A 25,688-nucleotide genomic window follows, 5' to 3' on the forward strand; every position below is an offset into this window, starting at 1 on the left:
CCCAAATGTACTCTTGATATAAGGGGCCCTTGGGGAATGGACCCTGCCCATTGGCCCAGATGATCAGTTCCATCCTGGCTGCCTGACATCAGTCAAGACCTGCTGTCCACTGGGAGGTCGGAAACAGCATGAGGCCTGAGGGAGTCCTCTCCCTGCACCTCTCCAACGCTCTGACCATCCACCCCGCCACCCGCCACCAAGGAAATAGCGTGGACTCTTGAAGAGCAAGATCACAGAGAATTATTGAGCATTCCTTTTCTTTAAACGAATGATGTTATATTCTTCCTGGGCTACATACCGCCCAGGAGACCTGGCTTCTGCATCAGGGGAAGCTGAAGCATCCCCATGCTTTAGAGAAGGGATCTCAGGTGTGGGGCCAGTAGCGTCATGCACCTCGCTGGGTTTCACACTGGTGCTGTTGCTACTGGAGATGGTGCTCCTGGCCTGGGCCCTTTTGAGTTGCTTTCCATTCCACGACAGGTGACTCAGTGCCTCCCCCTTCAGTGCGTCCTCCTGCTGAGACCAGCAGTCCCAATCTCACAGCAAGAGTGAATCTGAAGGCATAAGCCAGATTTCCCTGTGCCTGCTTAGTGGCCTCCAGGCTTCCAATCCCATCCTTTTGGCACTAACCAACCAAAACGTGTCCATTCCTCAGCGTTACTAGTCCTCCCTCACTGGCCCAGGGTCATTATTCTGTACGGTGGCAGCTTCTGACCCTAGAAAAAGGTTTATCTTGGAAGAGTGCCTGCCTTCTCCGCCACCCTCCACAGCTGCCATTGGCCCCTTACCCTCAGCACCTTGTCATCACCTTAAATAGGACCTTAGTGATTCCCCAACTTCGTTTTTTATAGGATGAGATCTCCTTGTTGCCCACCCTCCAGGCAGACAGCATTGGAGAGCAGAGCTATGACAATAGGAAGAAGGGGAAGAAACTCTGCGGTGAATCACAAATTCGTCAGCCCCTGATGCTTGTCTCTCAGAACTGTTGGCTGAACATTAACCCAAGGAACAGGCCAGTGCCTGATTCCTACCTAGGGATGGAGAATTTGAAACAATTTCTAAGAAACTTATGACCAGAGGTTGGGAATGGCCAGAGGGCGTGATTTTAAATAATCGGAATGGGGTGGGGCTGGGAACAGAAGGTGTTGGTAGACAAGGAAGGTGAGTAAAACTGAGCAGTGCTTTTATAGACACGTAACAAGGAATAAGATTTGCTTTAAAAAAAAGAAGAAGAAGAAGAAAGGACCTCTTCAGCTGTAACTTTTAAGTACCACCTTTATAGATGGCAGGGGTTTCCAGGATGCAAAGATGAGGCTTTCCATGTGAAACCCTAGAATACAGGTTCACATCTGCAACCTTGTGCTTACGGTCTCCACGTGGTGACGGCCGTGACACTGAGCTTGATGCCCAGGACAGAGGGGTCTGCCAGGCCTCAGAAGGATCTAGGGCTTTGAGGTTTGTTCCCCCAGTGCTCAGAGTCCAATCTATCCGCCATTCCTCACAGCAGCCACTAAGCCCAGGCCGTGGCTTCTGGACCTGAGCTGGCGCCCACTCCCTGAGGGGTCCCAGAAAGAACCAAGTCCCTTCTTTCCCTTGGGATCCTCGCTAGGACCAAACTCCCTCCATTTAAGGGTCATACTCTCCAGGTAGATTGAGACACTTACCTGTATTTTATTGGCGGGGAGGAGAGGATTAAGAGAAAGAACTCTGTAGTTCAAAGCCCTTTTCTTTAACCTTCAAAAAACAGCAAACTTATTTTAAAGACTCATTGCTCAGGTGACCGAAAGGTTATCCTCCCCAAGTTTTACATTCTCAAAAACCAGCCTTGTGTATGTGACCGCCCGAGACAATGGTGAGCTCTTAGGTTTCAGCATGAAGGTGGAAGATCAGAGTTGGGGGAGGCCTGGATGGGGCCGATGTTGTGTTCCTTCCCCCCTCTGGAATGCCAAAGGCGTGATGCCGGGCGACCTCTTGGTCCCCAAGAACACGTGTTTGATTCTGAGGGCACACTGCCAATGGAGAACCAACTCGGGCAGGCACAGCTATCGTGGCAGAAGCTGAGTCACAGATGTCTGCTGGTGCCCGGCAGCCCTGGAGTCTCCCAACACCAGAATCCCACTTTTCTAAACCTACCTGTTGTTCTTGAAGACTTCCGAACCCACAGCTTCGGCAAAAGGACTCTGTCTAGCTGCCTCTGGACGACCAACACTGGAGACTCTGGCCTTACCTTGTGGAAGTAGTTTTCCTGAAGTCTGGAACTAATTTTGAGAAGTTTTTTTCTCAACACTTTTGCGTTTCTAACACTGTATTCCTGACTGTGTAAATACCGACAAGGCTGTAAATAAATGCAGGTGTAGATACCTTCTAGGAAGAAGAAAGGCATAAAAACAAAAGCAGAAGTGATCCCGCCCGTGTAGCCTTCGTTGACAAATAAAAAAATATTTTGTGCTTAAAGGCGTTTGGTGGCCTTTGTCTGGAGAGTAGTGGCTGCCTGAGCCAGCCCTCTGAGTCTGGTCTTCTAGAAGCTGCTGTTCTCAGGACGGCCTCCACGGCTCTGGTCCCCCACCCCAAAGTCCCTCTTAAGCCCTCCAGGTGACAGCTGCCATGATGAGGTATTTCCAGAGGACACAAAGACCCCAGGGCTTCCCTCATGAATGTCAAAGCACCTCTGACATCAGCTATGCCCCGCTGCTCCCCCGGGCCATATCCCAGCTGCTGCGCTTACTGGCCTCAGGGACAGACTCCAAGGGACTGGACAGCTTGACGGTGCCCTATGGGAAAAGGCTCTGCCCTGTCACCAGGCACAGAATTGTCTACGGTGTCACTGTTCCAGATGGGGTGTCACGGGTTGCACTTCCAAAAATAAATGCATATTCATCACACAAGGTACAATAACCATATAATACAACTTGGGGGAAAAGAAAATTCCTTTAGCATTTTTTGGGGGTTTTGTTTTTTCTTGCTTTGTGTGTTTTTAATGTATCTGTTTTGGTTTTTTTCAAAAAAAAAACTAAGGCAGTTGTAATCACAGCACACAGGTAATTTTTCACCTTGCTTTTCTCACGTAACCTCACATTTAACCTCTCAGCTCTAGAAGTCAGGGATGACAGCTGGTCACTTAGGAAAGTACATTTGCTAAGCCCAGCTCCCTGGTGTGAATAGCAAACCTTATGAAAATTTAGATAATTGAGGACAAGAGTGAGAGCAGAAGGCTCGCTGCTTCCCATTAGCCTCAGGACTGGCCCTCCACCAGGCCCTCTGGGAAGGGGATTAAAGCTTCGGGCCGCTTCCTTCCACCCAGGCTGCCATGAGCTGTCCCGGCACCGCTGCCCAGATTCATCGTTCTGGGGTGCCAGGACACCTGCTGTGGTAGGAAAATCTACTTTTGGAGTCACGCCAAACTGGGTGCAGAACTTGGCTCTAGCACTTACTGTGTGATCTTAGGCAAGGCGTTTAACCTCGAAGCCTTGATCTATCTATAACAAGGGTATGAATGCACAGAGTGTTCCTGGTTACTGCTTCGATCACCTTAAAGGAGCGGGTATATAATGTCACAGGCAGCTCTCTGAATACCAGGGCTTGGCCCAGTGTAAGTTTTCCCACTCAGGCCGCCCTCCCCAGTGCATCCACCCACCTTCCTTCCAGAACCTGGTACTCTTCCCTTCTTTCTGAAAGGGGCATTGCACCTCCTCCCCGCACTCCCAAGCCTGCCCTCCGCCCTCCGCCCTCCCGGCAAATTGGCTGCAGGTGCGCGGGCCTGGCGCGAGGGTGAGGGGCGGGGACACGGCGGGTCTCCTCCCCGACGTCTGCGCGGCGGCGCAGTTACCCCGCCCCCTTGCACGCGAGATTGTCGAGTTTTCCCTATTCGCTGGCGTTGGCGGGGGAGACGAAACTTCGACCTGTGAGGAAAAGACTTTACAGTGAGTACTGATAGGCCATTTCTCCCGCATCCAGCGGAGGAGTGGCTAAGCGTGACACCTCTTACAGGGCATTGCGCTTGGTCTCACCCACCCTGCCCTTGTTCCCAGCTCTCACGCGGGCGTTTCTGTGGGTGGGCATCTCCGCCTCCAGCCCCACACCGGAAATCTCTCTCCAGGCCTTAGGAAGCGCGCTCCTACAGAAGGTCCCACCCCTGACCCCATCAGGCCACCCAGCATTAATTTATCAAATCTGAATTCATCAGAGTCTGGAATGGCCCCAGGGTGGGCTCCAGCCACCACCTCCCGGCCAGTCCCCTTTCAGGGTTTCAAGGGCAGTAAGAGTTGCAAATACATTCTTTATCCTTAAGAGTCCAAAGCTTATTTGTAGAGACACACCTTGCAAGGACTAACATCAGTTCTTAGGGGCAGGAGAATCTTAAGCCCAGCGGGAAGAGTGGAAGCATTTTCCTCCTGCCGTGTGACCTGCAAGCCCCTTGCTGCCTTTGAGGCCACACCTGGCATGTATCTGGGCCTTGGCTTTTCCACCCCTCCCCCACCTTCAAAATGTGCTGGCTCCACACTCCCAGCGCCAGTCTCTTCCCCAGTCTGTAGGGTGGGAACAGAGGAAATACAGCTATTCTTTCAGGTACTGATACTTATTACACGGTGAGTCGGTGGGTGGATGGAAAGATAACGAATGATTAAATAAATGCCTTTGCAGGCTCTTGAGGAGGCCTAGAGAAAAAATGCAATCAATCAGCAAACATTTAATGGGCACTTAATGTATGTAAGCAGCCTAGAGGACCCCAAGATGTGAGACAGGACCCTTTGCTTATAAACATCACCACCCAATCAGGGAGTCTAGAAAGATTCAGAAAACAGCCTGTGATACCAAGGAGCACGTGCTCTGTGTCACCACCCAGGAGGCCTCAGCATCCACACTTGCTAGAACTCGGAAGCCTGCGGAAGGAGAGCAAAAAGTCTTCTGGGTTTTGTGCTGGGAGAGGGGCCAGAGGCCCAGTCTCTGGAATCAGGAGGCACCATGTGCTCGAGCTCAGTCTTGGGGATAGGGAGTTGCCAGTTTGTTACCAGAAGCATGGCCAGGCATCTAGGGGCTCCAGGCACTGCAACATGTGGGGATGTAAACTGGATGGTGTAGGGCTGTTGGGAGCAGAACCCCATCCGTGTGCAAGGGTCAGGTCCAGACCCTGAGGGGAGGTGCCTGGGTCTGGGCAGGTGGGCTGGGCAGACCCCCTGGCATCCACGCTTCACTGATATAGGTTTGGTTGTAGGAGGAGCCAGGCTCTGGCGGGGCTTCAGCTTGCTCTCTGCCCGTAGCCATGATTCTGTGACAGCAAGACCAGCCCCAGCTCCCTCCTCCTGCCTCTACTAAGGCCTCTGATGTGCCCCTTGCCTGATCAGCCTCTGATTTGTTCTCCAAACTCAGACTCCAGCCAGCTTGAAGGGGAGTGAGGGGTAAGCCAAGTGCTTAAAGTGTTTACAACAAAAATCACTTGCCTCAGTGCCAAAGGAGGGGAGCTCAGGGTGCCTGGGTGGGAAGAGGAAGGGGTCAGAGAATTTCCTGGAAGAGGTGGATTTGATGAAAAGGGATTAGATGAGAACTGAAGACGTTCCTGGTGGGAGGAAGGTGTGCTGTTCTCATGGTCCTGGGGGAGCCTGGGCCTCCGAGACCTATTCCTGCGAAGCTGGTCCTATTCCTGCGAGGCAGGCAGAAAGCCCCAAGTTCCCAGGGATCTGATCCAGCCTGTCTCACCTTTTTTCACACAGCAGAACACACGATGGTTGATGTTTACATTCAAGCCCAAATCCCAAGGGTTTATCTAGATTTGGTATAATAAAGGTATAGGTTATGTGCAAACCTCAGCAAGCAGGAGTGCCTCCTCTTTCTCCACACTCATAAAGCATGTCAGGATGGACGTGAGGGAGACTGAACGTAGTATTACAGCAATAATTTTGAATGCACCTGGATTTATAATAAAAGGAACTATTTTGCAAAGCTGCCCTTTAACTATTATTTATAATGACTGACTTCTGACTTGGATCACTGTGGGTAGTGACATGAAGACCAGAAACAATCACTACCTCCTTTTTTTTTTTCTCTTTATCTTGAGTCAGGGAGTTCCGCCTAAGGAGATCCTGAACAAGGATTTGTCTAACATCAAGTTATTATGTGGTGGTCCCAGGAAAACAGACAGACAAAGACAAAGATGAGGGACAAGAAAGGCAAGAGAGTCATCAAGGGTGTGAGATCAGGCAAAGTCCCAGGAGAGTAATAGTGGCTTAGTCCAGTGCGGGAGTCATGGAAGCAGTCTAAGTCACACCTGAGAATTGTCCCCCGCGGGGCAGAGGCAGGAGTATTTACACCTCTGTGCCTGTCAGTCATCGGTTAAAGGCTGCCCCTGGGGACGTCACGTCCCAGGAACTGCTGGCTCTTTGTGTACTCAGCACATGGGCCCCAGGAGCCTGAGGACAGCCCACCTACGAAGAGTCGCAGGTGCTGGCTGTTGGGAATGAAAACACACAGCTTTCATTCATTTCGGTCAGAGAAGGTTGGTGGAGTCTCGCAGCACCTGCTGTGGCCTCATTTCCTGCCTCCCTGTGGACACCTAGTAAATGCTAGTTGACTGTTGGCTAGTGAGGGATGCATCCAAGGCAACAGGACCCGATCATCGCAGGCGATCATCGATCATCGCAAGCGTTAGGCTGACAGCAGGACCCCACCTGCTGTGCTCACCACCGGACCTCTGGGACCTGGCACAGGAACCATTCATAAGCGTTTGTTGGGAAAATGATAAATGAATCTTCCCCGTGGTGACTGCGTCACCTAAGAGCTTCTCCGGGGTCTCCTTAGTTTTCCCTTCCATTGCTCGCTGAATTCAGTTGATGCTGCCGGGGACCGTGGAGCACTCAGGAGGAGCTCCCTGGGGCCTCACTCACCACATGGTGACCCCCCTCACTGAGCAAGCACCCTCCCCACTGGAAGGCTCAGTGTCTGCCCCTGTTCTCTCCTGATCAGATGCTTCTGAGGACAAGCCGTGCAGGTAGTGGGGAGGGCTCAGGGAGACGCATAGGTGTGGGCTCTAGACCAGTGCTTTCTACATTAGATCTCATTAGAACCTACTGCAATATTCCTGGTAGGTGTTATTACCACCCATTTTGCAGATGAGGCTTATGAGGCCTGGAGATGTTCATGATTTGTGGTATTAACCAGTGAACTCAATTTGAATCTAGGTTTGTTTAACTCCAAATTCTAGGCTGTTTCTCTTATGTCTTAAAGCTGGGGGGCAAAGGAATTTCTGACGTGAAGGGCTCCGTGTGAGGAGTCTGCTGACGGCCTGCCACCTTTTAAGCGGCGAGCAGGTCCTCCGATGACTTATTCAGCAGCAGACACAAGGCCTCCCTAAGACGCAACACAACTCCAGGCTGAGGGCCACCTTCAGGGTGTGCAGACTGAGCAGTCACACAGGGCTCTGTGCTCAGAAGGGCCTGCTCTTGGTTTAACGCTCTGCTGTCACCATCTTGAAATTCTTAATAGTTTTTAAAGCAGGAGTCATGTATTTTCAATGTGCACTGGGCTGTGCAAGTTAGATAGCCAGTCCTCCCCATAATGCTTCCCCAGTGTGGACAGACTTTCAGCATTCCAAGACATTCTTAGGGCCCTGAGGCAGAGGGAGGTTCCTGGAACACAAAGGGGTATTATGGGTAGGAAAGCCCTTATACATCTTTGGGAGCGGGTGGGGAAATGGGGACTGAAGATGAACCAGCCTGACCTCTTCCCATCACCACCAGCACCATGCCAGGGAATCCCCATTCAGTGGTAAACATCCAAATCCACTTCAGTCTTTAGGCAAAGACTGGGAAAGAAGTGAGTGCAGGGTCAGTGGGCCACAGAGCAGCCACAAGCTGATTCCATCTGAATCGGAGAAGGTGAGACCTTGACCGAGTCTTAAGGGAAAGGAATGAAGGCAGGAATGGCAGGCAGAGGGTCTGGGGAGGTGAAGGCACTGAGCTGTCCTGCGGGCAGCTGGGCATGGCTCCTGGGTGAGGCAGAGGAGTGGCCTCAGGAATCTGGACTGGACCAGTGGGTGAGGCCCAGACTTTTTCTTTTTCCCCCTCAGTTTTTGTCCTCCTGCACTGGGTACATTCTCCTAGGACCATCTCCATTTACACCCTAAATCTTACCAGATGGCTGGCATTTATTGAGGTGAGGTGTTTGATTTTCTCCAACTAAAAGTTTATCTGCTCTTCCACACTATGGTGCATACAGGGCAGATGTCTTCACGTTGATAACGCCACCTAGTGGTCGCCTGCACACTTTCCCATCTCTCCATACATGGAGAAAAACATGGTGAAATCATATAGGACTGTAATAATCCCGTCCTGTCCTGCTCTTTCTGTGATTCAGATGACCCTTATACAGGAATCCTTTGGACCTACACAGTATCCCCAGAGCTGAGCTGTGACTCTTAAAAGGTGCTCCCAGAGCATCGCCCCACCCCCCCACACACACACCAGAAAGGGGAGAGAGTTCCCTTCCTCCCTTGCCTCAGTGCTTTCTGAGCCTTGGGCCAGTGGAAGGAGGGTCCCTCAGTCCTGAATGTGCTGTCCCAGCACCATGTAGACAGCTGCAGAGGCCACTGCTGATCCTGGGGCTGGAAGAAGGTGGACAGCACAGAGTTCATGACACATCGGGGTTGGAGATTTACCTTAGCCTTCTTCAAACAGTCGGTAGTGATAACATTAATAACAGGGAGGAGGAGAAGGAGGAAGGGAGGAGCTGGAAGGGAAACTTGTTTCCTGAGAGCCATCCCTCTTGCCAGACAGCCACACCAGGCCCTTAGGTATCTTTCTGGAATGCATTTTTACAGGTGCGTTGAATCTGTCTCAGAGCAAGGCAGTGTTCAGATGGGGATTATATGCACTGGGTGCCTACTATGTGCCAGGCACTTTTCTAAAGTCCTCACCGTAGTACGAGAAGAGAGATGTTGTTGCTATCCCCATTTTGCAGGTGGAGAAACTGTGGCACTTGTCCAAGGACATGCAACTAGTAAGTGGAGAAATTGAGATTTGAACCTAAGCAATCCATTTCCAGGGCATGCACTGTTAATCACAACTCAGGCTGCCTCCCAGGCTGAGAGACAAAAAGAAAATGCATATACCCTGTCCTGGAGTCCGCTGAGAGAGAAGGATATGTAACTGAATCTCCATAGTGCGTTTGCTTATTTACTCATTTGACACACTTGTCCAAAATGACATCTTACACCACCTGTGGGTAGATGGGTAGGTATAAGTTAGCCCTAGTCTGGTGGGAAAGAGAAGCTGAGCCAGGTTGTACCTGCACCTAGGTGATTTGGGGTGAAGCAGGAGGCACTGGGGCAAGAAGCAGGGTCCAGGCACAGTTAGCCAGGTGGTGCTTGAACTCTGGTCTAACTGAGTCTAAGGAATACCTCTCTGCCCAGCAAATACTGACTGCTCAGCAGACTGCTGCTAGAACCCTACTGATATCTAAGAACCTTCACTGATTCCATTCAGCTTTAGGCCTCCTACCTAGGAAGAGAAAGGGAACACTAGGGATGAGGCAGGACCCAGCTTAGAGCAAAACAAGACGTGCTCCCCCGTGGTTCCAGGGTTTCAGATAAACGGGCCTGAGCTGCCATCTACTTGCCAATTGGAATACTGCACTGGATATTGCCAGGGTCCTGCCCAGAGAGGGCCTGGGAAGCACCAATGTTACTTACATGTTATAAACCAAGAATTCTGATTAATCCAGTTTGGTACACCTGAGCTACAGTTGTGAAAATAAAATAATTCCAGTAATTTTCAGAAGGGTAGAAGAAAATGACATAGGAGGAAGGGAAGGAGGAGCAGGTAGAGGAAGAACAGGAGGGAGAATGTTTCTTTTCAACTACTTAGTAAGTCTGAAATACGCTTCATACAGAAAAGGCAGGACACATTTTTTATTCCTTCTGCCCATTTTTAAAAATCAATTTTCAAATAAATTGATGCCCTAGTTGTTTTATATCTATATATATTTGTTTTATATATATAAAACAAATAATCACCATATATACATATATAGAGAGAGTCAGTCTAAAAATAAGGATTTTTTCAGGTATCATCATGAACTAATGAATTTTTACAATGTGATGCATTTCTTTTTTTTTTTTTTTTTTGGTGCATTTCTTTCAGTCTATTGCATTTTGATGTCTTAGGCCACTTGGCTCCTATGTCCCTTTGACATGACCCTGATAGTTAGTCCTATATGGAGCTTCTTTGCTTTCTGACAGAACAGGATATCCCAAGCTCACTTTATACAGTTCATACCCCAGAATTAGAGTCAGTCATTTCCCCAAAGATTTCCTGGTTCCTTTTATTAAGAAATTGTATTTAGATACGACAGTAGGGAAATACACATGCTCATGGTTATGGGGTTTTTGTGGCTTCTAGACCTTTTCATTGAAAAGGACTAGAAAAATTATATTTTTTAAATGTAGAGGAAAATCATAAATTCTTACTGTATTTCTAATTGGAATATAAAATTACATGGTGTTTGTGTCACTTCTTTGATTTTTATACTTGGTTATCTTTCCTCTTAAGCTGAAAATCTTGATTTCACATTAACATAATTGCTTGAGTATCTCCTAACAGTTTCAACATGACAATAACAATAAGACAATAACAATAAGTTTAAGACATCTTTGCAGTACTTTTTGGTTTTGTTTTTGTTGTAGTGTTTTACATTATTAGAAGAAAGTTTTTCCTCCATATATTTATGCTGCCTTCTTAGTATAGTTGAGCTCATTTGTTTCAATTTGTTTCCTGTTGTTAAGGGCTGATATTATTCTTTCTTCATTAAACTTCATTTTTTTTTAAACCGTGTAACACATTTACATGATTCTAAGGTTAAAACTATATAATGACCTAAATTTACAAAATTTCACTTATGTGTCTTACCTCTTCTCCACCCCGTTTGTTCCTTCCCCAGAGCAACTTTTCACCTGTGTAAAAGCTTGTGTCTGTTTCTGTGAAATGTGTGTTCTTGTCTTTTGCCATTTTTCTGAAGAATTGTTGCTCTTTTTTGAAGATGTCTAAGCCTTTATTTATGATTTTAGTAGCAAATATTTTCCTAATTGTCACTTGTCTTCTAGCTTTGCTTGTGATATTTTGCTGTGCAAAAAAAATTTAATATAGAGTCAAATTTATCAATTTTTTGTTACTCCTTCTAGGTTTTGAATCAAGGGAAAGTTTTTCTTCACCCAGGTTATTAAAGTAGAAGGAACATTTAAACTGAATATTTAAACTGTAATTGACAAGTTGGAGGAGGCTCAATTTGTATGTATTAGTTTGAGAATTAAAAACTAGGAGCCCAATCTTAGGGAGACCACACACACACACACTTTTATGAAATTTGCCTTCATGAACCCCACTAGGTTCTCAGAGTGAAAATCAGAAAAATCCTGTTATGCTTCCAGGATGGGGAGGAGAAAAGTACCTGTTATGAAATACACCCGGAGCCTTCTGTTCTTCTTAACAAAAGCCTGCCCCCAAAGAAACTTCTTTTACCAGAGCCAAACCTACCTGGAGGAGGGAAAATACCCAACTCCAGCCCCTTCAACACTTTTTGTCTCACCTCAGGGGAAAAAAGGCTGAGAATTACTTGTGATAGTCATAGTCTCTGGACACAGGCTCACTAAAGGACTGAGACCTAGTGTTAGAACTGTGGAATGCCCTCCCCAACCACCACCTGATCACCACATTACTCAGGCTTCTGTATAATAACAACAGAGGATAACTCCTGAGAGAACTGCAAAGCTCAGGCCCTATTTAAGAAAGAGTCTCCAGAGAATTCCAAAGACAGCAGGGGAGACAAAAGTAAGGACAGTAGGGGAAATTTTAGCCTCTAATACTTACAGCAAACAGTAAACATAGTCTAAATCTTAGATAAACACAAAACCTCATGATAAAATCTTAACTCAGTTCTTTTTACCTAATACATCATACCCATCTTTCCACACACACACCAAAAAAAGCATGCTAAAAGATACAAACATAGTCCAAAGAGACAAACCAAGCTTCAAACCAGACTCATATATGAAAGAAATTCTGGAACTGTCAGGCTAGGAATTTAAAATGACTATGATTTTTTAATGTTGATTTGTATGAAGTGTTTACATACCTTGGATATTAACCCCTCTTAGTTGTATTATGTGCAAATATTTTCTCCCATTCAGTATGTTGTCTTTTCATTTTGTCGATGGTTTCCTTTGCTCTGCAAAAGCTTTTAAGATTAATTAGGTCCTGTTAGCTTGTTTTTACTACTTCTTTTGCCTTAGGAGACAGATCTAAAACCATAGTGCTGCGATGTATGTCAAAGAGTGTTCTGCCTCTGTTCTCTTCTAGGGGTTTTGTAGTTTCAGGTCTTACATTTAGGTCTTTAATTCCTTCTGAGCTTATTTTTGTATATGGGGTGAGGTAATGTTCTAATCTCATTCTTTCACATAAAGCTGCCCAGTTTTCCCAGCATCTCTTACTGAAGAGACTGTCGTTTCTCCATCATGTATTCGTGCCTCCTTTGTCATCAATTAATTGACTGTAGGCTTATTTCTGGGCTCTCTGTTCTGTTCCGCTGATCTATGTGTCGTTTTCGTGCCAGCACCGTGGTTATATGATGACTGTAGCTTTGTAGTATAGCCTGAAGTCTGAGAGGGTGATACGTCCAGCTTTGTTCTTTTTTCTCAAGGAAAAAGGAAAGAATCAACAAGTTTTAAAATGTGTCAATAGAAACTTACCGAACTGAAAAGCAAAGAGAAAAAAAATGAAAAAATGGGTGGAATACCCAAGAACTGTGAGACAATTACAAAAGGTGTAACAATATGTGTAATGGAACACCATAAGAAGAAGAAAGAGAGGAAGGAACAGAAGAAATATTTGAAGTAACTAATGGCTGAGAATCTTCCAAAAGTAGTAACAGACGTCATATCAGATCCAGGAAGCCCGGAGAACATCAACCATGATAAATTCCAAAAAATCTACACCCAGGCACATTATGTTAAAACTACGGAAAATCAAAGACAAAGAGAAAATTTTGAACTAAGCCAGAAGGGGAAAACAGTTAGGTTAGAGGAATAGAGATAAGAATTATATCAGACTATTCTTCAGATACTATGCAAGCAAGAAGAGAGGAAAGTGAAGTTTTTTAAGTGCTGAAAGAAAAACACCACGAATCAAGAATTCTGTGTCCAGGGAACACTTATCCTTAGAAGGGGAAGGAGAAATAAAGACTTCCTCAGACAAATGAAAATTGAAGGAACTTGTCACCAGTAGACCTGCCTTGCAAGAAATGTCTAAAGCTCTCCAGAGAGCAAGAAGTGATACAGGGTAGAAACTCAGATCTACATAAAAAAGGAAGAACATGAAAGAAGGAATAAATGAAGGTAAAGTAACATTTTTATTATTGTTATTCTTAATTGATCTAACAGATAGTAATTTGTTCATATTAATAGAGGTGTACCTCAGAAATAGTGCAGCTTCAGTCCCAGACCACTGTGATAAAGTGAGTATCACAGTAAAGTGAGTCACAGGAATTTTTTGGCTTCCCAGTGTTTATGGAAATTATGTTTATGCTGTACTGTGTAAGTGCAGTGCTAAATGTGCTGTAGCATTATGTTCAGAAAATGTACATACCTTAATTAAAAAATACGTTATTGCTAAGAAATGCCAACCATCATCTGAGCCTTCAGCGAGTTGTGGTAGTAACGTCAGCAGTCACTGATCACAGGTCACCGTAACAAATACAGTAGTAGTGAACATTTTGAAATATTGTGAGAATTACCAAAATAGGGCACAGAGACAGAAGGCAGACAAATGCTGCTGGGAAAGTGGCCCTGATAGACTTGCTCAACAAAGGATTGCCACTAACCTTCAATTTGTAAAAAACATGACAGCTGAAGTAAAATGAGATATGTCTGTAATATCAATAATGTATTCAGTGATTATAGCCTATAGACAAGTGAAGTGATTGACAGCAATGTTGTAAGAGTGGAAGACAGACAAAGAACAAGAGACACAAATGGAAAATAGTTATAAATATGGCAGGTATTAAACCAATTATATCAGTAATCACTTCCAATTTGTTCCAAGTGCATCAAAGACAAGACAGACTGTCAAAATGTATAAAGAACAAGACTCAAGTGTATGTTATCTATGAGAAATTCACTTTCAATATAAAGACACAGGTGAATAAAGGGATGGAGAAAGACATACCATGTAGATTCTAATCAAAAGAAAACTCGAGTAGCTACATTAGTTTTAGACAAAGCCAACTTGAGAGCAAAGAAACTTATCAGGGATAAAGGGGGCATTACATAATTATAAAAGATCAGTTCTCTAATAAATCTTAGCTTTTCAAATCAGTGTCTCTTTGGTTGTAAGCAGGGCGGAGGGAGTGGTGATGGAAAAGGATGTGAGAGGGGACTTGATTGTATAAGGTCATGAGGAAACTTTTAGGGGTGATATATTCACTATCTTGATGTTTGTAAAGGTTTCATGGGTGTATAGATATGTCAGAACTTGTCAAGTTGTATACTTTCAATTTATGTTGTTTGTTGTTTTCAACTCGAAGCTGTTTAAAAAAATTTTTTTAAATCGATGTCGTTATCGTCCTGCTCTGACTGAAAAACATTATTCCTTTATCATGGTTAGGAATTTGAAGCACAGAGAGGTTAAGTGACTTGTCCACGATCACAGAGCTAATAAGTAACAGTGTCAGGATTTGAAGTTAATTTGCCTCTGAAGTCCATGCTCCTAACCACTTTGCCAGAGTAGACTAACCAAGGTCTACTAACCATTGCCAGTTTTGTAGCTGGCCCAGAGGGGGCCCTCCAGTGAATGTTTGCTATTGTTGAAGTAACACTTGAGGACAGGGACACCCTCAAACAATTTAGACAGAGAAATTGTATAAAAGTGGTAAGTGATCTCAGTGTCACAGAAATCAGTGTACAGCTTCACAAGTATAATAGGGATGTGATGGGGACGACATGTGTGTCACATTGGAGGCTTTTGGGTCTGAAACTGGACTCTTCCGTTATAGTCTCCCTCCTTCCTGGGCCACGCCCACCCACGCTGCCCACACTTGGCATCCACCTTCAGAACTCCAGTCCACACACACATTTTTTTAAATTGAACTGTAGTTGATTTACAATACTGTGTTCATTTCAAGTACACAGCAAAGTGATTCAGAGCTATACACATATTTATACATAATACATTTACTTTTTCACATTCTTTTCTATTATAGGTTGTTACAAGATATTAAATATAGTTCCCTGTGCTATGCAGTAAATCTTTGTTGTTTATCTATTTTATGTATTGTAGTGTGTATCTGTTAATCCCATACTCCTAATTTTTCCCTCCCCACGCCCCACCTTCCCCTTTGGTAGCTATGTTTATTTTCAATGTCTGTGAGTCTGCTTCTATTTTGTAAATAAGTTCATTTGTATTATCTTTTAGATTCCACATGTAAGTGATATTATATAATATTTGTCTTTTTTTAACTTACTTCACTTAGTATGATAATCTCTAGGTCCATCCATGTAGGTACAAATGGCAATATTTCATTCTTTTATGGCTGAGTAATAATCCATTGTTCACATCTTCTTTATGCATTTATCTGTTGATGGACGTTTAGGTTGCTTCCATGTCTTGACTGTTGTACATAGTGACACTATGAACATTGGGGTGCATGTATCTTTTTGAATTAGAGTTTTCATCTTTTCCGGATATATGTCCAGGAGTGGGAATGCTGGATCATATAGTTAACTGTTTTTAGTTTTTTAAGGAACCTCCATGCTGTTTTCCATAGTAGCTGCACCCAGTTGCATTCCCACCAGTAATGTAAGAGGGTTCCTTTTTCTCCACATCCTCTTCAGCATTTATTATTTGTAGACTTTTTGAGGGTGGCCGTTCTGACAGGTGTGCGGTGATACCTCATTGCAGTTTTGATTTGCATTTCTCTAATAATTAGCAGTGTTGAGCATCTTTTATGTGCCTGCTGGCCATCTGTATATCTTTGGAGAAATATATGTTTAGGTCTTCTGCCCATTTTTTGATTGGGTTGTTTGTTCTTTAGACAGTGACTTGTATGAGCTGTTTGTCTGTTTTGGGAATTAAGCCCTTGTCAGTCATATAGTTTGCAAATATTTTCTCCCAGTCTGTAAGTTGTCTTTTTATTTTGTTTATGATTTCCTTTGCTGTGCAAAAGCTTAAAGTTTAATTGGGTTCCATTTGTTTTGGGGTTTTTTCCTTTTTATTGAAGTATAGTCAGTTAGGATGTGTCAAGCTCTGGTGTACAGCATAATGTCCCAGACCTACATATACATATGTATATTTGTTTTCATATTCTTTTTCATTAAAGGTTATTACAAAATATTGAATATAGTTCCTTGTGCCATACAGAAGAAGTTTCTTTTTTATCTGTTTTTATATACAGTAGTTAATATTTGCAAATCTCAAACTCCAAAATTTATTCCTTCCTACTTCCTTTCCCTGGTAACCATAAGATTGTTTACTATGTCTGCAAGTCTGTTTCTGTTTTGTAGATGAGTTCATTCATGTCTTCTTTTTTCTTTTTATAGATTCCACATATGAGTGATATCATATGGTATTTTTCTTTCTCTTTCTGGCTTGCTTAACTTAGAATTACAATCTCCAGGTCCATCCATGTTGCTTCAAGTGGCATTACTTTATTCTTTTTTATGGCTGATTAGTATTCCTTTGTATAAATATACCACAACTTCTTTATCGAGTCCTCTGTTGGTAGACATTTAGGTTGTTTCCATGTCTTGGCTATTGTAGGTAGTGCTGCTATGAACTTTGGGGTGCATATATCTTTTTGAATTAGAGTTGCTTCTGGATATGTGCCCAAGAGTGGGATTGTTGGATCATATGGTATGTCTGTTTTCAGTTTTGAGGAATCTCCATACTGTTTTCCTTAATGGCTGCATCAAACTACATTCCCACCAATAGCGTAGGATGGTTCCCTTTTCTCCACACCCTCTCCAGCATTTATCATTTGTGGACTTTTGAATGATGGCCATTCTGACTGGTGTGAGGTGATACCTCATTGTTGTTTTGATTTGCATTTCTCTGATAATTAGCGATATTGAACATTTTTTCATGTGCCTATTGGCCATTTGCATGTCTTCACTGGAGAATTGCTTGTTTAGATCTTCTGCTCATTTTTGTATTAGGTTGTTTGGTTTTTTGTTATTAAGTTGTATGAGCTATTTATATATTCTGGAAATTAAACCTTTGTCAGTTGCATCATTTGCAAATATTTTCTCCCATTCTGTAGGTTGTTATCTTGTTTGCGTATGGTTTCTTTTGCTGTGCAAAAGCTTATAAGTTTAATTAGGTCTCATTTGCTTATTTTTGTTTTCATTTCTTTTGCCTTAGGAGACTGATCTAAGAAGATATTGATATGATTTATGTCAGAGAATGTTTTGCGTATGTTCTCTTCTAGGAGTTTTATGGTATCATGTCTATGTTTAGGTCTTTTAAGCCATTTTGAGTTTATTTTTGTATATGGTGTGAGAGAGTGTTCTGACTTCACTGATATACGTATGGCTGTCCAGCTTTCCCAACACTACTTATCGAAGCAGCTGTCTTTTCTCCATTGTATATTCTTGCCTGCTTTTTCAAAGATTGACTGTAGTTATGTGGATTTACTTCTGGGCCCTCTGTTCTGCTCCATTGATCTATATGCCTGTTTTTGTGCCAATACCACACTTTTGATTACTGTAGTTTTGTAGTATTTCCTGAAATCTGGGAGGGGTATGCCTCCCCAGCTTTGTTCTTTTTCCTCAGGATTGGTTAGGCATTTCTGGGTCTTTTGTGGCTTCATATAGATTTTAGGATTATTTCTTCTAGTTCTGTGAAAAATGTCATGGGTAATTTGATAGGGATTACATTAAATCTGTAGAAGTCTTTGGGTGGTATGGCCATGTTAACAAGATTAAGTCTTCCAATCCAAGAGCATGGAATAGCTTTCTGTTTCCTTGAGTCATCTTCAGTTTCCTTTATCAATGTTTTACGGTTATCGACATGCAAGTCTTTCACCTCCTTGGTCAACTTTATTCCTAGGGTTTTGTTTTGTTTTTTGTTTTTTTTTGAGGTGAATTTAAACAGGATTTTTTTTTACTTTCTTTTTCTAATTCATTGGTAGTGTAAAGAAATGCAGTAGGTTTCTGTATATTAATCTTGATCCTGCTACCTTGATGAATTCATTTATTAGTTCTAATAGTTTTTGTGTGGAGTCTTTAGGGTTTTCTATATGGAGTATCATGTCATCTGCATATAACAACAATTGTACCTCCTCCCTTTGGGTACCCTTTGGGTACTTTTTAAATTTCTTTTTCCTGTCTGATTACTGTAGCTAGGACTTGCTATACTATGTCAGATAGAAGTGGTGAGAGTGGGCATCTTTGTCTTCTGGAATTTAGCAGGAAGACTTTCAACTTTTCACTGTTGAGAATTATGTTGGCTGTGGGTTTGTCATAAATGGCTTTTATGTTGAGATATGTTTCCTCTTTGCACTTAGGTGAGAGTTTTTATCATGAATGGATATTGAATTTCATCAGATGCTTTGTCTGCAACTGCTGATATGATCATGTGGTTTTTGTCTTTTCTTTGGGCGATATGATGAATCACACTGATTTTTGTATATTGAACCATCCTTATGACCCTGGAATGAATCAAACTTCATGGTGTGTGATCCTTTTTATGTGCTGTTGGATTCAGTTTGCTATTTTGTTGAGGATTTTTACGTCTGTATTCATCAAAGATAGTGGTCTGTAATTTTCTTTTTTGATGGTGTCTTTGTCTAGTCTTGGTATCAGAGTGATGGAGGTTTCATAGAACAACTTCGGGAGTGTTCCCTCTAGTTCATGCTTTTGATACAATGATCAGGGAGTGTGTTAGGGAGACGAGTTGAGAAGTACATCTACCACAGATGAGAAGAAAGAGTACTGCAGTTTGGTGCATTCTGGAGTTGGACTACCCTGGGATTGAGAGCCAGTTCTGCCACCTGCTAGATATGTGACCTTGGGCAAGCCACTTAACTTCTTGATCTTCAGTTTTCCCAGATATAATTGGGGACAATGTACTTACCTTACAGAATTGTGAATTTGAATTGAGATTAAATACGTAGAGTGTCTTGCACAGGAACTGGCACATAACCACATGCACGATAAATAGTGGTTGCTGTGATCATTGCACCAATGTCGTCATTCTGTGGAAAGAATTCCACACTGTACGTTGTGAGACCCTAGGCTAGATCACACAGTGAATTCATTGTTACCTTAGGAGATGTTTAAAAAGGAGTATATATGCCCCTTTATCATGTAGGGTGAATTTGGAGTGGTCCTACCAAAAGCAGGGGGATGCAGAAAATGATCTCAGGAGCTTATTCTGATGCTGATGTTCTGTGCTTTTAAATTTTGAAACTTCCATGGATGAACTGAGAGAGGAGGGAGTGGCAGAATGGCCAGCCAGCAGTCATCATTGTGAGCTCCCTTAAAGATAGAAACAAAGATGTCTTTGTTTATGTCCGTGCCCCTAAGACAAAGTCTGGTCCACAACAACTTTTCAGCAGACGTTTAGTAAATCAGTTAACTTCCTCGACAAGGCTTTCAGTTGTTGGTGGAAGGTCACAAGTTGTCCCTGTTCAGGATAGCTTAGGCTGAGGATGTATCCCAAGAGCCACAAATAATGTAGGTCTTTCTGTGTAGACTAGTCTTACCCGCTCTCAGCTTAATCCAATTCAACATTACTTCAGCCCCAACTTATGTAAGTTACTTAAGAACAACTTAACACAAAAGTTAAGTATTACAATCTTTTTACTAAATACAAATTAAATACTCTTATCAATAACAGATATCACAGCATACTTCTCCAGTTCTTCTCCTTCATAGACTGCCCACGTACCTCTTGGGGTCCCCAGCAAATGCTCCTGACTGAGCACAGGGGTCCATTGATTTGCTAGCACCTCCCTGTTACTCTGAAACTACTCGTAATTGTTCCAAGCCTCAGCTCCCTCATTGCCATCTGAGCTCCTGGCTTTTGTATTTTCTCTTTGTCACCAGGTTCTGAACTGAAGCCACAAAATGGGAGATGTTATTCGCTCTGATTTTGTAGCTCCGGTTTTCCTCCCACTTCATGCTTATTTTTCATTTGACTTTTTACAAAAAGAGAAGGGAAAGGGCTCTAGATTTCTTGAAGGGATAAGATACTTTTACCTTCAGAACTCCTTTTATAATGTCAATATTTTAAAACTATCAAACTAAACAAGACAGATTTTAAGCAGAGGTAACAGATTAGGAACATTGCAGTATGTTGCAGCTAAATGTCAGCAGTGGGTAATGTCAGCATTCGTCAGAATGGCCAGCAAAGAACTGAAATGATGTAGGAACTACATGGGTCCCTGACATTCAGGAGGTAATGTTGCATTAGCAGGTGTCAAAGTTAATAATGTTAACCAACTAAACATAGCACCTCCTGAGTGTGTGTTGGACACTAGCTGATCAGCACTGATGTCAATCATGCTTTGGACAGTAGATATGCAATCTACAGACACCCAGTTGGCATCAAGAAAGAAAACTGAATTTGTGTCCTGCTATTGCTGTTGAAGCCCTGACCCTGTCTCTTGTCGTACTTGAAATAAGTTCACTGACGATGTTCCATCTATACCCTGTACACATTTCTGTGGTTGGGACTTACTGCCATCTACTCTAATTATTTGTTTGTTTATCTCGCCCACACTAACCTGTAAAACTGCAGGGGGTTGTGGTTTATTAATATCTGCCAGGCCTGCAATGGAGTAAGCAGGGGCTTGGGAGTGAAGAAAAAGATTTGAATCCACATTCTGGCTCTAGAACTTACTGTGTCATCATGGACAAGTCTCCTAAGTTTCTGAGTTTCATCATACTGATCTGTAAAACAGATTTTAGTACCTCCCTGGAAGAGTTGATTAGGATTAAATGATACAACTTGTTATGTCATAAAGGTTCTTTGGTTGTAAACAGAAAGAAGCTGTATCATTAAGATTCTTTGGTTATAAACAGCAGAGGTGAACTCTGGCTAATTTGAGAAGAAAGGACACGACAACTGAATGCCACGTGTGATCTGAGATTGGATCCTGGGTCAGACAGGGAAACTGATATAAATGACATTATTGGGACAATGATTATAATCTGAAAAATGAATTGTATATTGTAAGATAGTATTAGTTAATCCTACATTTTCTGAATTTGATCATTATATTGTGGTTATATAAGAAAAGACCCTTGTTCTTAGGAAATAAATAATGTATGATTTGGGGATAGAGGAGCATGATGTCTACAACTCTGAAATGGCTGAGGAAAAATTATACATATATATCGCATGTATAATATATATGTATAACGCACACATCCAGAGTGCAGTAGAGTAAATATGGTGAAATATTAGCAATCAATAAATCCAGGTAAAGGGTATGGAAGTGACCACTGCCCCACAAGAGAACTCCCTAAAGCAATGTACCAGTCATAACATCTCTCCCTAGTGCATTCACTCTTCCACTCTCCTAGATAATTATTTCATACTTTCTTTTGCACCTGCTTTTTCTTTTGCCTAGAACCCTCTTCCTTCACATATCCTCATAGCTTATACCTCCTTCAGGTGTTACCTTCCCGAAAGATCTTCCTCAGTGACTATATAAATTTGTAATTCTCCCCAACGCTCTCTAACCCCTTCCCCTGATTCTTCTCCATAGCACTGAAAACAACCTAAGACATTTAGACACTTAACTGTCTGTCTCTACCCCTAGAAGTTATGCTCTATGAGGACAGGGGGTTTTGTCTAGTTTGTTCACTTTTGTGTCTGCAGCATTTATAAGAGTACCTGGCACATATTTTTAAATAGTAGATGATTAGAGTGGTTGAAAGAATTAAATGAGATAATATGTCTAAAGCCTTTAGCATAGCGAATGGTAATTATTGGTATTAACATTATGATTATGAATCATTTTATTTCTTCTGTGTAAAATTACTTACTAATCTATATCAGTAGTGACTTTCCAAAGAAGGGGAAGAAGTTAAGTATAGGACAGTACTCTGGTAGGGACTCTAAAACTGACTTCTCCCTGGGCTATATTCATTAGTAGCTCATCATATATATCTCTTTGGTGAATGTTAATGTGAGGTTACTAGCAGGCTCTTTTAGAGAGCATTGATTTTTCTATAGGTGACTGTACAGAAAAAATTCCTCTACTGGCATCACAAAGTCTCTCGTCCCTAAATGCTCAAAAAATAAAAAAGTGAGAACAAGACTGTTCTCAGACCCAGATTATAATCACTTTCAGCTTCCAGCCTCTGGGTGGAATGAAAGTTCATTTTCACAATTCATTTTCTCTTTCTACTTCAGGTGGGAGGAGTATATAATTAGCAGTCCTTTCAGCTTCTGCTGGTTTCCTAAAGAGCAGATTTTAACCTTGGATTTCTTTTGTTTTGTTTTCATTTCTAAGAATATTTTTTATTGCCAGTGTATTACATTTTAGCTGCATTATGGGTTAAATTTGTTTGTTTTCTTAGTATCTTTTTTAATTGAAGTACAGTTGGCATAGAATAGTGTGTCATGTTTAGGTATACAACATAATGATTTTATACAGGTTTATATTACAAAATGATTGATTACCACAATAAGTTAGCATCCATCACCACACAGTTACTGATTTTATTTCTTGTGAAGAGAACTTAGAACTACTTTCTTAGCAACTTTCAAATATACAATACAGTATTTTTAATTATAGTCACCATGTTGTACATTATACCCCAGAACTTATTTATCTCATAACTAAAAGTTTGTGCCTATGACCACCTTCACCCTTTTGACACATTCCCTACCTCCTACCTCTGGCAACCACCAACCAATATGTTCTTTGTATCCATGAGTGTGTGGGCATATATATATATATATTTTTTTTTTAGATTCCACCTATAAGTGAGATCATATAGTATTTGTCTTTCTTTGTCTGATTTCACTTAATCCCCACGAGGTCTATCTGTGTTGTCACAAATGGCAACATTTCCTTTTTTATGACTGAACAATATTCCATTGTGTTTATATACATATGTGTATGTGTATGTGTGTGTGTGCTGCATTTGCTTTATTCATTCATCTGTTTATGGACACTTAGGTTGTTTCTGTGTCTTGACTGTTGTAAATAATGCTACAATGAACATGGATGTTCAGATGTCTTTTCAACTTAGTGTCTTTGTTTCCTTCAGATAGATGTGCAGAAGTGGAACTGATGAATCATACGGTAGTTCTATTTCTCATTTTTTTGAGAAACTTTTATAGTGTTTTCCATAGTAGCTACAGCAATTTACATTCCCACCAACACTGCACAAGGGTTCCCTTTTCTCCACATTCCTACCAACACTTATTTCCTATTTTTTGATAATAGCCATAATAAGAGGTATGAGGTGATATCTCATTGTGGTTTTGATTTTAATTTCTCTGATAATTAGTGTTAAGCAACGTTTTCATGTCCCTAATGGCCATTTGGATGTTCTCTTTGGAAAAATATCTATTCAGATCCTCTGCCCATTTTTTAATTGTATTGTTTGTTTGTTTGTTTTCCTGAATTGTATGAGAGTATCACATATTTTGACTATTAACCTCTTATCAGATACATGATTTGCAAACATTTCCACTGCATAGGTTGGTTTTTCATACTCTTGAAGGCTTTCTTTGCTGGACAGAAGCTTTGTAATTTGACATAGTCCCACTTGTTTATTTTTGCTTTTCTTGACAACTCCAAAAAAAAAATCATCACCGAGGCAGATGTCAAGGAGCCTACTACCTATGTTTTCTTCTAGGAGTTTTATAGTTGCCAATCTATGTTTAAGTCTTTAATCCATTTTGAGTTGATTTTTTTTATAGTGTAAGATAGAGATCCAGTTTTATCCTTTTGGGTGTGGCCATCCAGATTTCCCAGTACCATTTATTAAAGAGACTGTCCTCTCCCCATTGTATATTCTTGGCAACTTTGTCATAAATTAATTGGCCATATATGCTCGGATTTATTTCTAGACTCTCTATGCTGTTCCATTGGTCTATGTGTCTAATGTTTTTATGCCAATACCACACTATTTTGATTACTATAACTTTGCAATATAGTTTGAAATCAGGAAGCCTAGTGCCTCCAGCTTTCTCCTTTCTCAAGATTTCTTTGGCTACTTTGAGTCTTTTGTGATTCTATACAAATTTTAGAATTATTTGTTCTATGTCGGTGAAAAATGGCACTGGAATTTTGATAGGTACTACATTGAATCTGTAGATTTCTTTGAGTAGTATGGACATTTTAACAATATTCTTCCTATCCATGATCATGGAATACCTTTCATTTATTTGTGCCTTCAATTTCTTTTATCAGCATCTCATACTTTTCAGTGTACAGGTCTTTCACCTTCTTGGTTAAATTTATTCCTAGGTATTTTACTCTTTTTGATTCAATTGTAAATGGGACTGTTTTCTTTATTTCTCTTTCTGATAGTTTATAGTATGGTATAGTTTATGGTATATAGAGAGGCAACTGATTTTTGTATATTGCTTTTGTATCCTGCAGCTGTATTGAAACTGTGTATTAGTTGTGTTTTTTGGTGGTATCCTTAAGGTTTTCTATATAAAATATCATGTGACCTGCAAATAGAGACAGTTTTACTTCTTTTCCAATTTGAAATGCCTTTTTTTATTTCTTTTTTTTTGCCCAGTTTTTTCTTGCTAGAACTTGCAATACTGTGTTGAATAAAAATGGTGAGAGTAGACATCCTGGTCTTGTTCCTGATTGTACACCTTCAGTTTTCTACTGTTGAGTGTGATGTTGGCTGTGGGCTTGTCATACATGGCCCTTATTATGTTGAGGAACATTCCCTCTGTACACAGTTTGTTGAGAGTTTTTGTCAGGAATGGATGTTGAATATTGTCAAATGCTTTTTCTGCATCTATTGAGAAGATCATATTTTTTATCCTTCATTTTCTTAATGTGGTGTATCATGTTGATTGATTTGTGTATGTTGAACCGTACTAGCATCCCAGGGATAAATCCCACTTGATCATGGTGTATGATCCTTCTAATGCATTGCTGAATTTGGTTTGCTAATATTCCCTCTTGAGGACTTTTACATCTATAATCATCAGGGATATTGGCATATAACTTTCTGTTCTTGTGGTATCCTCATCTGGTTTTGGTATTAGGATAATGCTGACTTCGTAATTTGAGTTTGGAAGTGTTCCCTCCTTTTCTATTTTTTGTGAGAGTTTGAGAAGGATTACTTGGGTTTCTATGTCAAGATAGTTTATAAATTCTTTACCAAATCTCTGTCATGTCTTCCCCCTACAATGCAGTTAATGGTGCTCTGGATACTTTTTAGAGGAGGAACCATCTGCTTCATAGCCACCACCTCAAAGCTATCTTGTACAGATTCAGCTCTCAAAAGGGATTTATTTGTTTTTTATAAAAATATCTCTCTTTGTAATATATATATGCCACCACCAGGTGGCAGGAAAATTAGATGATCATTCAAAAAATTCATATAGTTCACTTCCTACAGACTAAATAAAATTATTAACGGCAACATCACATTAAAACAGCAGAGCATATTACTTTGGTAGAACAGTTTGATTAAAGCCAGGTAACTTATCATTTTATTT

At 41.7% G+C, this 25,688-nt stretch overlaps 1 protein-coding gene across 3 annotated transcripts in view; it reads left to right on the forward strand.

The window, feature by feature from the left end:
* Positions 1-3,841: 3,841 nt before the first annotated feature.
* The window catches only part of NARS2 (asparaginyl-tRNA synthetase 2, mitochondrial), a 137,909-nt gene continuing 116,062 nt past the window's right edge, over positions 3,842-25,688 (forward strand). Inside the window, exon 1 of one of the 3 annotated variants that reach the window (XM_072969108.1) lies at positions 3,842-3,920. Coding sequence is in view for 1 of the 3 variants with exons in the window: in XM_072969106.1 (XP_072825207.1) it covers positions 13,370-13,375 (6 nt within the window). In the remaining 2 variants the exon portion in view is untranslated. Of the gene's footprint in view, positions 3,921-13,167; positions 13,376-25,688 lie in introns of those variants that run through there. The other 2 variants (XM_072969110.1, XM_072969106.1) reach the window with 2 other exon arrangements.

The sequence above is a fragment of the Vicugna pacos genome, chromosome 10, assembly GCF_048564905.1.
Source record: "Vicugna pacos chromosome 10, VicPac4, whole genome shotgun sequence".
Taxonomy (NCBI): Eukaryota; Metazoa; Chordata; class Mammalia; order Artiodactyla; family Camelidae; genus Vicugna; species Vicugna pacos.